Source organism: Lolium rigidum, chromosome 1 (genome assembly GCF_022539505.1).
Source record: "Lolium rigidum isolate FL_2022 chromosome 1, APGP_CSIRO_Lrig_0.1, whole genome shotgun sequence".
NCBI classification, from domain to species: domain Eukaryota; kingdom Viridiplantae; phylum Streptophyta; class Magnoliopsida; order Poales; family Poaceae; genus Lolium; species Lolium rigidum.
This window is the reverse complement of record NC_061508.1, coordinates 190,038,019-190,054,982: the sequence shown is the minus strand read 5'-3', so window position 1 is coordinate 190,054,982 and position 16,964 is coordinate 190,038,019. Positions and strand designations below refer to the sequence as shown.

Here is a 16,964-nt window from a genome sequence, read left to right as displayed (position 1 = left end):
TCCTTACTACTTAATGGGAGGATATGAATTTGTATGCTACATTGGTTGTATCCTCTGAATATTATAGGGAACATATGTTTCCTATTTAAAATATGACATTGTGATGAGAAATAAGTGTGTGTAGTTTGTAATATTAAATCTATTGCTAGGTGCAATGCAAATAAATGGCCACTGTATATGGTTGTCACCCCCCCTTAACTTAGGATTGTCGATTTTTCATATGGCGAAGTCAGATATGTGAATCTCCGTATGACCAGCTTGCTGTGTGCACACATGCAGCCGAGCTTGTGGGGGAGGGGAGCAACGGGCGCAGGGTACAACGAGCTCACGGATCCTAGAATGTGTTCAAGGAGTGGAGCTTGCGCTTAGTGGGATGGTTGGCCACCCGCGTGAAGCAAAAAGTACAAAATTCTCCCAATTTTTTTATATGTTCTGTTTGTTGAACAAATTGCCATAGTACAAGGAGTCAGGACCTGGGATATTTTAGAACAATACTTCATACAGCTACCAGATGGAACATATTTACTTGAAGAGTTTACTCGGTTGAACTGAATAAATCAAGTGGTGGCACATTGGGACGGTAGCTTACTCTGTTTTGCAGGTTGAGGAGATGATGGTAGGTGGAGCATGTATAGAAGAGGCTTTCGTCATTTGTCAACTGAGTTTGTAATATAAAATTAGAACCTTATCTTCTGCAAACAGTGCATGAAGATTTACAGTAGCAAGGCATCTTATCATGGACATATTTTTGACTTGGCTGATTAGGATGTAAGTGAAAAATGATTTCCTGAAATATGCACATTGCATCCTAGAAAGTTGTGAATAAAAATATGGTTCAGGGGCTATAATTCTTGGTGTGAGCCGCTTTGAACACAAGAATTATCAGTTTTATTTAACTTCAGCAGTGTGTAAAAAATATATTGTGTGATTAAGTGCTTTGCCTCACTATTTATTGCATACTGATGTGCCGCTTTTTTGTCATGATTTTTTTCTGTATAAAATTGTAAGTTGCATACTTGCATTTCAATAAACTCAAATATGATTAGTTTTTTTTTTCCATGGTGCACATAGTTTTAGGTTATCTGAGATAGATCTGAATGTATATTTAGGCTCAAGGATATAGCCTATTTCTATATTTAGGTTCAGTGATAAATCGAATCTACATGTACTAATTATTAAATAAATGTGGCCTGCCATCATCTTTTAGGCTGTAGGTTCCTCGCTGGTTCATTTTGTTGCGAGGGGTGCTCCCAGCTCAAAGGTGAGGCTTTTAAGCACCTCTTGTGTGATGTGATATTTTTCTTGATTGCCAGGCTTTGGAAAATTATTTATTTACTTTGTGATTATTTTTTTCCCTAGATTATGCATCATGTTTAGGTATTATGTCAATATAGAATCCTACGATACATGGAATTGTTTTCTAAGGTCTTGGTAGCATGAGCAGAGTAGCATTAGTTGTCGTGTAAATCAACTATCGATTGCTACATCCTCCCTTTTGTTTTTGAAGGTATCACCTGAATTTTAGTTTGTTTTTTTATGATGCCCATATTTCTAATCTTAATGTGTACCAAGTCAGTTTGTCTAACATGATTTCCGAACAAAATTTCTAATCTTAAATCCGGTATCTTAATTTCCCAATGCATATATTAATATTATAATATGATCTCTTAATTTATCTGACATGCCATTGTTGTTCTCACAATCCTACTGGCAGGGAGATCCGATCATTGCCAGTGTTTGGGTGACTCGACTTTGCAGCAGGTGGAGCAGTAGTGGATGGGGTCTTCGTGTTCATCACAGGTTCTTCTATCTATTTCAACTCATGCAAAATGTCTAATATTCACTCTACTTTTTAGTTTGTTCTGTACATTCCCCCCTCATGCGATTGTCTGGTTTTGTATTACTCTAATAGAAGCAAAGGTATCATTTGGACACAGGCATATTGCACACTATTTTCTTAAGAGTAAGCTATAGTTATGTCTGATCACTAGCATTTTTGCCGCAGAGGTGGAGATGAGCTCAAACTGTTAGTGGTCAAAGCATGGGAAGGGAGCAAAGAGCAAGGCCGGAAACATGTAAGTTTGCGCACACTGAACTGTACTTCCCCCGAGTGTTGTCTTCTTTATACCTGCATATTCCTTGCAGGGGTATGCAGATATCATGCATCCTCTCTTGGGAGAAGACCAAGAAAGCCACATGGATAATCTGGCTTATTGAAGTAAGGTAGTGATATTGTTCCCTACAACCCTTATCTGTACTTTCACTCCTGGTGTGAAAGCTGGTGGAAATGTATGGCTTTAATCGTTTGTTGCTCCACTATGTCAGTCAATTCCCTGTTGTTGGCCATTATGGTCCTTCCTATGCAAGCCTCTAATTATTATATATGGATTCTCACTTTACTGATTCCTATAGATCGATTTTCGCCCAATCTAATAATCCATGGTTGGCAAACTAAAATGGTATCTTTTCGGAAATTTAAATGATTCCTAGATCAAACGTTAGTGGAAGGTTCTGCAGTGATTAATTTCTTTTGTTTCTTCTGACACAGCTTCTTGCCTAATGAAGCAACCAGCATTAGTTTTTCTGTGGTGTCGACCTTATGTGTCGAGAATGCAGGTGTGCCCATCACAAAGCTTGCTCTGTACATATATCATTTTTTTCTACTGGTGCGAGCTTTCCAAATTTATTTTTTGAATCATGCCTTGGTTAAAGTTAAATATGGACCAATGCATTTTCTTCCTAAAATACTTCTCCTGCCTGTGTTGATGGTCACATTTTTCCTGTTTTCACTGATGTACCTAAGATACATAATCAGAGGTGTCATCATGGGCATCTGAGACACACTGCACAAATTCTCTGAAAATAAAGAATGTCGCTGCAACAATTCGTCTTCAGCATTTAGTGTTATGGTATCTTCCTAAAATACTTCTCCTGCCAATGTCGATGGTCACATTTTTTCTTGTTTTCACTGACGTACTTAAGATACATGCCTTATATGTAGACCATAAGGGTTATTACATGATTAGTTTGTACATTTATCCAAATATAATCCATAAAAATTGATTCCAAAATCTGTATATCATCTCTTGTCATTTAACAGAACAATACAGTCTATCTTGATTGACCATTTGCTAAGATCATCATCTATCCGTATTTAGGATTTTAACATTTTCTGCAAATAATATATGAAGTGGTCATACACTACTGTTGCATTATCTTCAATTTTATTCAAGTATGCAATTCCTCGCTTTTTATCTGTATATGTGTTTCTTAATCCGAATCCTTCGTGTGATGCGCGTATTTACACACGAGATCATGCTTAAATCATGGATGCCTTATAGCGAACTACATACACATGACAAGTAGATTTATTTATTTGTAAGACAATCCAACCAGTAGAAGACAATAACATTCCTGTGTTTTCTTATTTGTTACCTTGTGCTCTGTTCTCCTGGTAGCATTTTCTTTTTGCCATCGCGTCATACATATTTTGGTTGTGGAGTAAGCTTTACTTTTGTTTGTTTCAGGGGTGTTGCTGGTCGCAAACTATTGCCGTGTTCATCTTTCTGTCAGGGTGTTAAGCTTTCTCCACCCTATATATCCAAGCGATTGTCCTTCATCATTTAACTTTTATGTTCACATATGTTTGTATGCTCTGTTTCTAATAAGGTTTTGCTGCCGGCATTTTTGCATGTTTTCGTCTGGTTGAGTTCTTTTTATTTTATTCATTCCGTACCTTGGGATGTTTGCTATCTACCCGTCCAGTCGTCCACTGTTCATTTTGTGGGAGATGGTTGCTTCCCAGTATTAGTATGCTTAACTAGCTGTCACATCCATGTGAACTTCTTAATTTCTCGCCTTCTCAGCTATCTGTATGGGTCATTACTGAATCCGCAGTTCATGCTGCACTGGCCATATAGATCCAAGACCTTGCTGGGTGCAGTACACCATGCTCTGCATCCCACATTAGCAACCAGCCGTGGGCTCTTGCTCATGTGAGACAAAACAACTACTCAGGTGCTATGTTGTTAATTATGTTTCTACCTTTGCCCTGTTGTGCGTACTTTCTTGATTTATGTTAGCTACTTATTTCCAATGCTTGGTGCAGCTACTTGACTTGTGTTACTACTAATTCTCGGCTGTTGTGGATCAAAGTAACTATAGATTGGTTCTGAAGGTGATGTTCTTAAGGTGATGTTCATCTTTATTTGCATGATTGCAGCCTTTTTTGACAGGGCCAAGGCCGTGGAGGCTCCCAATTTTTATTCAGCTCACAGGAAACTTCGTTGAGCATGTTCTTCTAATTATATCTTTTATGCTTACAACATTTACTTTATTAAACCAGCTAAGTTGATGCATATTCTTCAAGCATACCTATACATTACAAATATTGTGCTTTCTTTGATAGCATATGTCTATTCTACGCCCTCTTCAGCAAGAAATCCTGCACTGTATCCAAGAATTTGTTCTTCCTAAGGCTGAGTACCATCTTCGAGTTATGTGAAGATGCCAAAGTTTGCATGAGTGTGTCGTTGTGTGAAAGGGCAATTTGCTTTCCTCTGGACTTAAATTTACACTGCAATATATAGTGTATTTCAACCATGTCGTCTTAATGATGTTTGCTGTAGATTGATATACCTTAGTGTTTTAAATTTACCAAATGATACTCACACTGCTTTTGGCCGCTATTTGAGAAGCCGTAGGTTGGTCTGAGTTCCACGGGATCATGCGCCAAGGCGCACAACTAAATCTCTTGTCATTTAACAAAACAATACAGCCTATAGTCTGGTTCCTTTTACTAATAACGTTTTTTTTTCAAATGCAGTGATAATAGATTTGTTCTTTGTTGGTGCATATATATATTTTGAGATGCTTCAGACATTTTACTTCTACCTGTGTACATATAAATTTCAGTATGATCATAAATCATTTGTTTTAGAGAAACCAAATTTCAGCATATGCACAGTTCAGGTTAGTCGGTGTATTTTTCTTATGTTAACATTCAGGTTAGCCAATCCTCATAAATTAGTTAACGGTGCCATATTAACCATGTTCGGGTACAACTGTTGAAGATCGATCATAGGGTGGTCATAGGGGTAGGTGCCCCATAATTTTTCTGCAATATTCTGCCAGAATTTTTTGCTTAGCCTCCTGGGTGTAATGTGGTAGTCCATCATGTTGAATAATTTTTATTTGGTTGGTTCTGAGCCTTGATGATGCTCTTGCATGATAGAACCTTCTATCCTCGCCCTCTAGAACGTGCCAGTTTACCTTGCCACATTGTCTTGCTTTGGCAGCAATAGAGTGAACTGAACCTTCAATTTTTTGCTTAACCACATATCCCTGAAGAAGCCCTCTAATATCGTTAGGGGTCTACCTTCCTCGAGACAGCCTATAAAAGGCCCCCAAGGTAAATTTGTTTGCATCCAAAATGTTTCCGTCAGGTTTTTCAGAAATTTCCTCCACCTCCCAATATTTTTTCTTAGCTGTTTTAGTTTTTGGCTAATCCTTTTCGCTTTGTCTTTACATAGGGAATGTGACTCCAGGTTACAGTGATCAAGTTGACGAAGCCATTTCTGAATTTTCAATTATTTTCATACCGGAAAATCTTTGAGTTTGGGACGATTGGCGAAGCTTCAATTTTCAAATGACAGTGATCGATATGGGAGGATCATGAATAATGGACCAAGTGAAATCTTGAATCTGCAAGTCTCTAATTGCATAATTAAACTGGTTTGTTTCAGAGAATGCCGCTCTGCCACTTCTATCCTCACCTGATCGGACTTTGTTAAAATCACCAGCGACATTCCAAGGACCATCAATAAATGGTTGTAGTATATGTCTGATTTCATCAAAGAATTCATCCTGTTCCGCGTCCAGTGTTGGCCCATAAACATTAGTTGCCCAGAGATGGAACTCTGAACTTTTAGATTGCAAGTGAATTATTCTTGGCTATTTTATTGCATCGTAAAATTTCTTTAGTTCCATACTGTTAGAATTTCACCAGCTGTACATATATATGCACAAATTTGTCGTGCATAGCAGGAAGGAAAGCACACTTTTTGAAGCAAGAAATGGGCTGCAATTTTGTCTCTTGTCGGAAACCAGCGAGTCACGAACTAACTCACTTTGATACTTGTGTTGTCATGATGGAATGGGGCTTATAGCAAAGGTAACACAGACCTTGACAAACAAACGAGCACTGCGAAACCGACGATCCGATGACTGCTACCACAAGCCGACACCAAGCAACTGCAAACCGAAAAACTGCAACAACCACGGCTGGGAAATAAAAAAACAACAAGGCCATCTCAGCTCCATTCTCTACCCGGACCAAGAACGAGGCCATCGGCGAAGCTGCCCCTGCCGTTCCGAGTGCCGGATAAGAAGACCATTGTTATTATCTCCTCCAACGAGGAGGACAATAATGCTGACCACCGATAGGTAGGAACTTGAAAGCGATAGAACCACTCGGTGACCTGGCTTGGTGCATGTTTTATTTAAAAGATGCATCAAATTTCTACAAGATACTATATTTGCTTGTCCTATTTTATCCCAATTTCGTCTAAGGGACATCGTTTTGTGAAACATAATAAGTGTATTATCATGTTGGCAGTTAATTTTTATCGCCACTATATAAAATATACATTGGTACGATCTTCACGGGATCGTGCGCCAAGGCGCACATCTAAATCTAGTAATACTCAGTAGTACTATGGGTTCCAGTATCATCTCCCCAACGCCAACCCCTGGAATTCTCGATTGGAGTCTCGGAACGCGGATTGTTTCCGGATTCCTCGCCGCCTTCGTATCCCCCATAGGAACTACCCAGATAGTTCCCAGGTGTAACAGTGTAGGTTCACGTGCAAGTGGATCAAAACCGATGTAGTCACCAGACTGAATAAACCGGTGTGTGTACCACATTCTCCATAGGTTCTTTGCCCCTACTCTCCTCCTTGGGTTCGGTGAACTCCTCAAGCATCGTATCAATAGCTCCTATCGGATGATGATTCAACCGAAAGAGTAATGATATGAAGTTACGGCTGTTATCCATGTATTTGGTCTGCTTCGGCTGGTTTACCTTTGGCATATTTGAAATGGTTCAGCATGGGATCATTATCTTCCTCCATATGAGGAATGTGGGTGAATTCGGAACCCATAAGCGCTTTCGTCTTATGCTCCCGAATGTCGGTTATGGCTCTCATAACAGCTATATGGTAGGCTGTATTAGTTGTCCTTGTGTCCCCAGCTGGCATAACTACGCTCATTCCCAATGATTCGGGAAGTCGCAGTCCTACTCTGCACTTGGCCAACACCGGACCATCATAAAACATGTACTTCTTTACTGGAATCTGGGGATCGCACCCAAATTCTAGTAACATGGCTCGTAGGATATCTGCCGGTCCTCCTTGGTACTCGTTCGGTGTGGAATCCATAACTTTCACGTTTCTTCCTGGTCGTGAACTTGCCATGTTGGTCTGTAGAAATAGAAAGATTATGAGATTAGTAATAATGCATCATAATAGAGATAATAAAGAATTATCGCACTAAAAGATATGGTTGTTGTATTCTCAATTGAATATACACCATAATTTTAGAGAACTCTTTACTAATCCTATTTGACTCCTAACGTTTTAGTCCCATTTACTAGGTTCCAACCTAAGGTCAAAGCTTTTGCTCTGATACCAACTGTGGTGACCACCGCATACCACTGCATGTTGTAGTATGCCGGTCGTTGATATAACATTCGCGAAGTACCATTCCGCAAATATCACATCCCTCGAGTAGTACAACGGAACATAGCAAGGTCCATAACTCATTCACATATTATTACAATACATATACACAAGTCGTCTCGGAGCTCCTCTTGGGTCCTAAGAGGATATCTCCCGGGTTCGAGGTGAACCCAACTTAACTTACAATACCATTGTCTCATTAAACAAACATTTATTTAATCGAGCAGCTACATGGTAAGAGTTTGTGCTGCTCGGCTACTACTACTCCTCAGATATCTCTAGGCTTGTTCTTCTCAGGAAGCCTCCCCGGATCCGTAGACGATGATGTAGTCTACGCCTTCAACTCCTCTCGAGAGGTCGGGTGCATCATAGCCGATAACCTCGGCTCCTTCATTGTTGTCGTAGTCCTCCTCCAGACGGTTCAGACAATCTAAGCATGGGATTTAAGAGTGGTATGAGTACGAGCATACTCAACGAGTTCATTATAGATAAGAGGTGTTTAATGCACTAGCTACGATATTAGACCAGAAAGTCTAATACCAATGCAAGTTTTGATAAACATTTCTTCAAGAGATTGCTTTTATTTCAAAGAGCTATGTCCGTCGGCCTTCACCGGTTTACTAGAACTTCATGGAGCTCCTTTCCGGCCGCGTTCGCAGTTCCTCAATCCGGAACGAGGAGTGACAGTCACGGTTCTTTACACTCTGCAGAGGTGTGTTGCTTTACCCATAAGAGATCTTAACCTTGGTGCCAACCGAGCAGCTTTCCGTCCACACTTCCTTTGGTGTGAGGCCCGGTATAAGGTCTAGCCAATCATGTTCCTCCGCTACCTCGAACACCCACCCTTTGTTGCATGCGCCGACCACGGGTCCACGTCGGTCCCATTATTCCCGTATTTCGGGGTGGACCCCAACCACGACAACGATGCTTGGGCTCTACCATACACTCCTACGCCGGTGGCTGCAACCCATCCTAGACCACAATACCGTGGGGACTTAGGACTCCCCGGCCTCACCATCTTGCTCCTTCGGGCGACAAGTGTACTACGGACTATGCCGTGGGGACTTAGGACTCCCCGGCCTCACCAGCTTGCCCCCTTGGATTACAAGTGTACTACGGTAAAGCGCATCCGTTGATGAACGAGAGGTGGAAACACTTTTGACTACTCCGTCCCACTCCGGATCTTATGGTTAACACGGGTATTACGGCACAAGAATCACTGGCGACATTTGTTGTTTAATCCTAGATGGATATAAACCCGTGCAATGGAACCTCCACCATATCAACACATTCCATGGTTCCATTGCCCACCACTTAGTCATATTCATAGTTATGAAAGTAGTGGTTTTGATTTTTGTGCAATAGTGATAACCATAATACTTTGCAAGTAATTTGATAGAAATACTCAAATGACATGAGCAAGTGATGAACTTGCTCGAACACCGCAAAGTTCTGCAGTTGGAAGGTATGGACTGACCCTTGTCCTCTTGTTCTGAAAAATAGCATCATTGTCCGATAAGGGCAATGGTTAAAGAAGCAATTATGAATGATTCCATTTTTAGGGTTTGTTCCCCCTTCAGTTATCGTTATTATTTCATGTAAGAGGTTAATACTAAGAATAATTTGGGAATACTTGTTTAAGAGTAAAATTCTACCTTGAAATATTGTCAAGGTGTTTTTGAAGTCCAAATGCATTAATGGACTTATTTTCATTATTGAAAATAAGATGTGTGATTTAAATCATTATTTAAATCATCAAATTTGTATTTATTTTATTTTATCTCTAAAAATTCCATTTCATATTTTATTATGATGGAGAATTTTATGCTGATCTATTTTCATATTTTTAATGTATTTTTAAGAGCTTTTATCAATTTTCTATTGAATTTTCAAGTTTCATGTATTTTGTTGATTTGTGAAAAGACTCGAAATACCCTTGGGCCCCACCTGTCAGGTGGCCCAACGGGTTAGGTCGAACCCGAGCCACCCTTTGGGCTCGGTCGGCCCATTCGACCTCTCCCCTCTCCTCGCGCAGAAACCCTAACTCCTCTCCTCGCTCTCGCGATGCCGTGGTCGCCGCTGTCTTTGCCGAGATTCCCCGGCCGTCTCCGGCCATCTCCGGCGATGAGATGCGGCGGATCTTGACCGCCTGGTGACGGCGCACCAGATCTACGGCGTCGATCTAGTCCTCTCCGCCTCCACTACTCGTCCTCAACACGTGCGCTCGCAAGGTGGAGGAGTTCCGCGGCGATTCGCCGCCGCCGACGCCCCTGGCGTCACGGCGCTGCCGTAGCTTCGCCACCGTGTGCGCGAACTGCCGTGGCACCGCCATGGCCTGGCTTGGCCTGGCGCCGCCGTACTCCGGCGCGTGCCGCCGTAGCCGCCATGGCCGAGCTTCTCTCCGCTCACCAGTAAGTGCTCATCTTCTCCGCCTTCTCTGCTACTTGTTCTACTGCTTCTCCTTCCCTTCGTCTAGCTTGGCCACTGACCTGCTTCTCCCTGTGGGGATGCATGCTGTGCCGATGTGCTGTGCTAGCCGCTGCGCCTTGCTAGCTTATGCGTATGCTGCTGTGCTATGTTGCTGTGTCCGCTGCTTGCTGCTGCTTGTGCATCTGTCATGGTTCCAGTTTGTTGTGCTGTGCTAGTACTGCTTGCTTAATTGCTCACTCTGCTTCCTAGCTATTTCTGTTCATTGTAATCTCTGGCTGTGGTCCTCCTGTGACTTGCTCATGAGCATCCAGTGATGCTCATGGCCTGCTGGCATGCTCTTATTCTGTTTTACTGTCACTTGGCATACTATGTGTGCTTAATCTTGTCCCTGGCTTGATTGTGGTGGTTAATCCTTGCATACTTGCAAGTGCCAGTGCCTCTGGTGAGATCCTATCTGTGCTTCAATTCATGGACATGCTTATTTGAGCTTATCTCGTTGCATTATCAACTCCATCCCTTGATGGAGTGCTTCGGATACAATTATCTTGCCCGATGCCCTATCTGTGATGCAATTGTTCAGTTATTTAAGTATCTGTTCATGTGTTCATTGATTAGAATGAGTTCTAGCATGCAGTAGCATGCTCTAACAAGCTTCTGGTGTTCATATGATCACCAGTTGCTGGTAACTGCTGCTCTTTGGTGTCTGTGCCTTACTGTTGCTCACATGTGTATTACACAGGCCTGGCCTGATGTGTGATGTTGCTTGCTTAAGCATCAATTAATGCATGTAATGATCCATTTGATCATTTGCAAGACCCTGGTGCATCAATTGCTTGTCTGTTTTATTTATCTGTTTATCCTTGCTTGATTAAATGGATAAATAATGTGAACTGAGATTCAGTGATGATCATTTCAATGAATTTGTTAGGGCTAGCAGGATGCCAACCACTGGTTGGGTACCCTAGCCCTCCTTTTGAACCCTACTGGGTGATGATATCTGTGCATGGTTTCTTTGTTGGAATTGGTTAAGTGGTTGAGGTGATCCTGGCAGTATTTATGTGCTGCCCTGGGATAGCTCCCCTCTTGTTGGCTTGTTGTGGCTCACCAAATGCTTTCTGGGTGATCCATTTATTGGATTGCCAGTAGCTCTTGATGTTGAAATCAAAATAGACAATGATTTGTCCAAGTCTGATGGCCTGAATAGCTATAGGTGCTGAGTGTGTGGGCTAGGCTAGGCTAGGACTTCATCTTTTCTTGGATTTCTTCGGTTATGCACTCGTTTTGCATGACTGATGTTCCCATAGGCTGATTTCCTAGAGTCTTTACCCATATTTGCTTGCACCAATTGGCTTTGTAGCCGGATGATGACACAAACAGGGTTTTCTACCCTTCAGTGCTCTGTGATGCATTGTATGCTTATTTATGAACAAAACTTGGTTTTGCTAAGGTTGATTTGGTTTATACCTCACTCCAGCTCCTAGATGGTTTGTTGGTGTAGAGGATTCAGCTGTTGGTTGAGTTCTTGGCTTGCCCTGCTCCTCCTTGCAAGCTTGATCTCTTGGTTATGTGCTTGTGGTGGTGGAATTGTGTTGAACAGCGAGTGACTGTTCAAGTCTGTTCTTGTGTTCTTGGTTTCCTGATGAACTTACCCGAGTGCAATCATGTCGATGGATTGACTAGGGTTTACTTGTGGAGGTTTTATATGGTCTCCTGCTCCTTCTCGCGGTCGACGGCAAGCCCCGGCAACTCTGTTGGTGACTCACCAGTCTGTGTGTGTGTGGTGTGCTTGCATGCACCTGTCTGTGTGAGCAGCCTAGCTGTGTGTGTGTGCAAATTCATGGTACCTGGCTTGTGTCTTGGGCTGTGAGATGATCAGCTCGGCGAGCTGATCCATATCTACTCAATTTCATTATTCTTCTAACCTTGCCAAGTGGTTTTACCACTTGGCATAACTTCTCTTTTGTTGTGTTTATGTGCAGGGACAATCTGTGGCTCCATTGATCATGAAGATCATCAAGTTAATGAAGTTTAGCTTGTAGTGTTTAGGATAGATCCTTGATTTGTAATTTTCCTTTTCTTTTCTTTTTTCTATTTTCATCCAATTCTTGTAATATGTTGTAATGTTCATATTTTATTCTGGATATTGTAAGAACAATGTATCTTGTGTGAATATCAATAAAGCTCCAATTTTTCTCTATTGAGCTTTATATATTAATTGTTCTATTTATATCTTGATTATTAAAGATTGTTTATTAAATTATCTCAAGTTTGAATTATGAGATAATAACTTGATGTTTGAATTTGAAATTCAAATTCAATTTTGGTTTGAGCTTGATCAACCATCTTAACTTAGAATTCAATCATGCAACTTAAATTGGTGATTCAAACTCTCCCCTCTCAACTCAAAACCCTAATCTAGTTAAGTGAGATGCAAGTTTGTCGCACCCTCGAAACCCTAACCCTGTAAGGTGTCGAGAGAGAAACTTGTCCCCCTTCGATGCAGTTTTTGTTTAAAAGCGCGAAATTTCCCCAGAATTTACTATGCAATGCACATCCCTTTCTAAAATCTACCCCTCGATCGTCTCTAAACCTGGGACATTACATAGCTGGCGGCTTCCTCCTCCGCCACCAAAGCCTGGCGGCGCTGGGCGTCCCCTGCCAGGGACTCGAAGGACGCGAGCAGAACCCGCTGGTCACCGGCGCACTCGAAGCGCCTGGGCACGGGGGGTCGTCGTCCGCGATGTCGTGGATGACGGTGTCGGCCGGAGGGGCCGCAAGGGCCGCCCGCGCCTCCGCGAGCTCGGCCATGGCGTTGGCGATCTCCGCCCTGGTCGCCGCGAGGCGCCCTTCCGCGCGCTCTGCCGCCTCCGCCTCCACCTCCGCGACCTCCGCCTCCGCCTCCGCGACCTCCGGGTCCAGCTGCTCGGGCCTCAACGCCGGCGGCGGCTACCTCGTCCTCCTCCTCCTCCGGGTGGAGCTGGCGGCAAATATCAACAACTTGCTCCCAACTCATGTGGTCCGCCATGGATGGATGGTAGTGTGAGGTGTGCCCGTCGCACCCGGCGGTGTCCACCGTATATAGCCACGGCGGGGCGGGAAACGGCGTTGGCGCGCAGGGCGTTTCCCGCGCACGCGAAACGCCGGCGAAACTTGCGAATGTATTGGGCGCGCGCGGGAGCGATCGTCGTCGCGCGGGAACAGTTAATCGCCGGCGGCAGTCCTCGACGGGACGTAAAACGCCATTAGCGACCTTGACGCTGTCCCCGGATAAAATATGCGTCCGCACCGCTAGCTACCCCGACGCAAACGGTCGCCCTGGGCCACAACGCGTCCGCGGGCCGACGTAAACGGACATTTCAGACGTCCGAAATGCGTCGCGCCGCTGGAGATGCCCTTACGGAGACGCTCCGTACGGCAAGGTTGCGTTGGCAGAACGCTAAAGACACTCGCGAAGGAAGAAAGAAAACGAGATAGCAGTAGTACTAGCTAGCTGTCTGATCTATGCACCCAAAAAGGCAAAAACTCTCCGATTCGTGTTTACAACGGAAATTTCAAGAGAAATACAGGCCTGCGTATATAGTAGGCCAATCCCGTAGTCCTTCCTTCCCATGCTGATTGAACTTGAACCCATGTGTAGCAGTAGCATTCGTGCGCCTCGAAACGGGGACGGAGGTCGGACCTACGCTAAGCAAAAACGCAGCACAGATAAAAAGCCGCATCAAGCAACCGGCGGCGGCGTCCGCCGACAGAGATTGACGGTGAGACAACGCGTACCTTAACCTTGCGGCCGTCGCAGGATCACGGGGTCGGCGGCCGGCCGCTCTCCGGGCGGCGGTCCCCGGCCACGCGCTGGGGCAAAAAGGTAGGACGTGCCACCCCTCGTTGCCGTGGCGTACGGCCGTGAGCTAAACTCACGTGTAATCTGAGAATTAAGCTATGGTTAGATGGTTAGGACATTTATGGTATCCCTAATCTAACAGAGTTTAAATCTTAGTTTTGATACTTTGTTATCTTGTTAAAGGTGAAATATTTTTCAGTAGGAGGCGACGTTCCATCAACAGCAAGGTGTCTGTAGTGATTTCATTAATCTTAAAACCTGTTGGATGAAGTTTCTTTAACTCAGTCTCTCGAAGATGTTCTTAGAGGGTGTACGTGCGTGCGTTTATAGGGTTGAATGTATGTGTGTAATATGAGCGTATACGTCTGTATTGTGTTTCGCAAAAAAAAAGTCATGCATAGCCTCCCTAGTAAAAAAAGAGGTACGAGTAATTAGGTGGGAGGTCCTACAATTTGTCCATCGTGTAAATGTTTAGCTCCACATGTTGCAAAATGTGAAGCCACGGTTTAACAATTGTAAATCGGGTTAATCTAGCCAATGAGGAGCAGAAACGAGGTGGACCCACGCTGGCAAAGCTTTGAGCGTTGACCATTGTGTGCTTTGCTAATAACCCCTAGCTCTTTATTATATTGTGAACAAATCCCCCATCCGTTATTTTCTTGTAGGAAAAAAAAAGAAAATCTCCATGTTGAAATTTACCTAATCTCTAACCCTAGCGAGCGGCGAGAGAGGTGAGTTACGTCGATGTTGAGTGGAGAGTTGTGCCCAGGTTGAGGGACGTGAGGGGGCTCGGACGAGCTGATGGCGGCGACGGTGAGCGGCTCGGTCGCAGGTGCCAGTGCCAAAAGTGGCGACAAGGCATGAGCAAGACGAGGAATGGAAGCCGACCTCCATCGTCTGCTACCTTACATCGACGAGGACGATGTTGAGGACACCGGCGAAGACAAATGTGCTAGGATCTCCGGTATCTACTTCTCCCCTGTTACTTCTCCCATGTTTTGTGTTGTGTACACCAGTGTCTTGACCGTTACTAATTACTGCTTCCTGTTGAATACTCGTCCTTATAACCGAGGGTGACATTTGGACGCGGAACTATTTTGCAGCATAGATGAGAGTTCAATTAGACCATCCACTATTACACATGAATGTCGATTGTAAAAGAGGATTTCAGACCGTTACAATAAAATCGTCGGCTATAAAAGTGAATACCTAAGGGTGAAAGTAAAACCGTCGAATAAGAGGAACCATCGGACATACGGTTGGATAGCGAAGAGTTATGTTTTGTAAATTCAATTTACTCTCGGTTATTGGCACCATACCGAGAGTTTAACGATAACCATCGGGGATTATTTCTACCATTGGCTACTGAATTATTCACCGATGGGCCGTCGGATAAGGAGCATGGCTTAAAAAGAAGAAAAACACCACAAACTTAGGGTCTAACCAAAATAAGATGAATTGGAGAAATGAAAGCAAGGAAAGCAAAATTTAGAGATAGGGACATGAAGATCCAATGTCCTGGTGCTGGATCCCCTGTAAAAGAAAGCTTGGGTCTGATTGACGGTAGAGTTTACTGAAATCAGATCATAAGACTGACCAAGGTATTATCTGCAGAAAAGGCAGGTGGTGCCGGGCGATGAGGGCGACGGGACGGCCGTGAAGAGTCCTCTTGCTGAGATCGCGAGAAGCGACGGGGCGGCCGGTGCATGCAAGTGGCGCTGAGTTTCATTCTGTCGCAAAAACTAAGCCCTACTTGCACGTATCGAGCGCTACACAAGTAGTAGCAACTAGTGGGATGTGGATATACTATCGCGGTCATTTTAAATCGAACATAAGCGGCCACGAACAAAATTGCAACTGGTAAAATCTAGCTAAACGCAGAAGGGAGAAATAAAAACAAAGCCCCACTAGCTAGCTTGTCTTTATTAAGCGAAAAGTTGAATGAGTGTCTTAAGAAACGACTTCGCAGGAAAACGGCGCCGGCCAAGTAAGGCTTTAAACAAGCAAAACTGTGGCGGTAGGGTCCATCCGTCTATGGCCACGGGCACCTGAGCAATGTTTTTGGTCTTCCTTCTGGCCGTCCGAGGCTGCGGCGAGCTGGGCAGAGGCGTAGAAGAGGGCCAAGACATCTTTAGCGGGCTAACTCAAATGATATAATCTTTAACAAAAAATCCTCTTTTCATTTCTTGCAGGTTATCCATATGGTTTCCACTGGGTCTAGCAATGGGCTCTACTCTCGCCGGAGGGACAGCGGGATGCCATGGTTTCTGGGTGCACACGGCTCCTGATGGTCGCTCAGGATATCTTATGCCAGGCTGGTTGGCGACATACTAGAAGGCTATGTTGATATGTAGTCTTGGTTTGTGTTTACTTCGGTGATTGATTTTTGTATCAATCTTTGAAGATGCGTGAGTTGTAAACAATACTATTTTGAACTTTCTTTTAATAAATGGCCGTGTGCATCATCATGATGCAGAAGCCGGGGAATACCCCCATTTCGAAAAAAAAGCGGGCTAACTCAAATGGATAAAGTTTGCCAATGATACGATTCGACGTATTTTGACTAGAAAAAGTGCCCGTTTACACTCATTTGGATCGGGCCACGAACATGAAATTGGCTACTCAGACTCGTTTTTCTATTTGGTTCGGGTAGCCCACAGGCTCGACACATATTTTTTTTCCTAAAATATTTTTATTCATAAAAACCATAATATACATAGTTTTAAAGCTGCAAAAAATGATGAAATTGAAAAGGGCCAAGCAAGGCCTACAAATTTACATAGTTTTAAAGCTGGTAGTCTTCGTAGAGCCTTCTGCTAGCCCTCACCTTCGCCGTTGAAAAGGAAGAACATACAAAAAGCTAGATGCTAGTGCTGCCCCTTGCCTTCGTTGCTGCAAGGAAAGAACATCTAAAACCTATACTGGAGGCCTTTACTTGCCCTCGTCTTCATCGTTGTTGT

General features: G+C 43.6%; 1 protein-coding gene across 4 annotated transcripts; it reads left to right on the top strand.

Moving 5' to 3' along the window:
* The first annotated feature begins 290 nt into the window (after positions 1–290).
* Positions 291–4,670, top strand: LOC124686550. Of its 4 annotated transcripts, none has more exons than XR_006997862.1 (5): positions 291–1,261; positions 1,715–1,800; positions 2,006–2,075; positions 2,146–2,223; positions 2,549–3,058. XR_006997862.1 is itself a non-coding variant. In XM_047220489.1 (5 exons), exons 1-5 carry the CDS (start codon positions 1,682–1,684, stop codon positions 3,887–3,889), a joined length of 348 nt encoding a protein of 115 aa, XP_047076445.1. In that variant the 5' UTR covers positions 1,291–1,681; the 3' UTR covers positions 3,890–4,670. The 4 variants fall into 4 exon arrangements, 3 of the variants coding, with proteins under 3 accessions (XP_047076445.1, XP_047076450.1, XP_047076439.1); XM_047220489.1 differs by lacking the exon at positions 291–1,261 and adding an exon at positions 3,867–4,670 and having other exon boundaries at positions 1,291–1,800; positions 2,156–2,223; positions 2,549–2,616; XM_047220494.1 differs by lacking the exon at positions 291–1,261 and having other exon boundaries at positions 1,291–1,800; positions 2,156–2,223; positions 2,549–2,616; positions 2,804–3,058.
* The last annotated feature ends 12,294 nt before the right edge of the window (positions 4,671–16,964 follow it).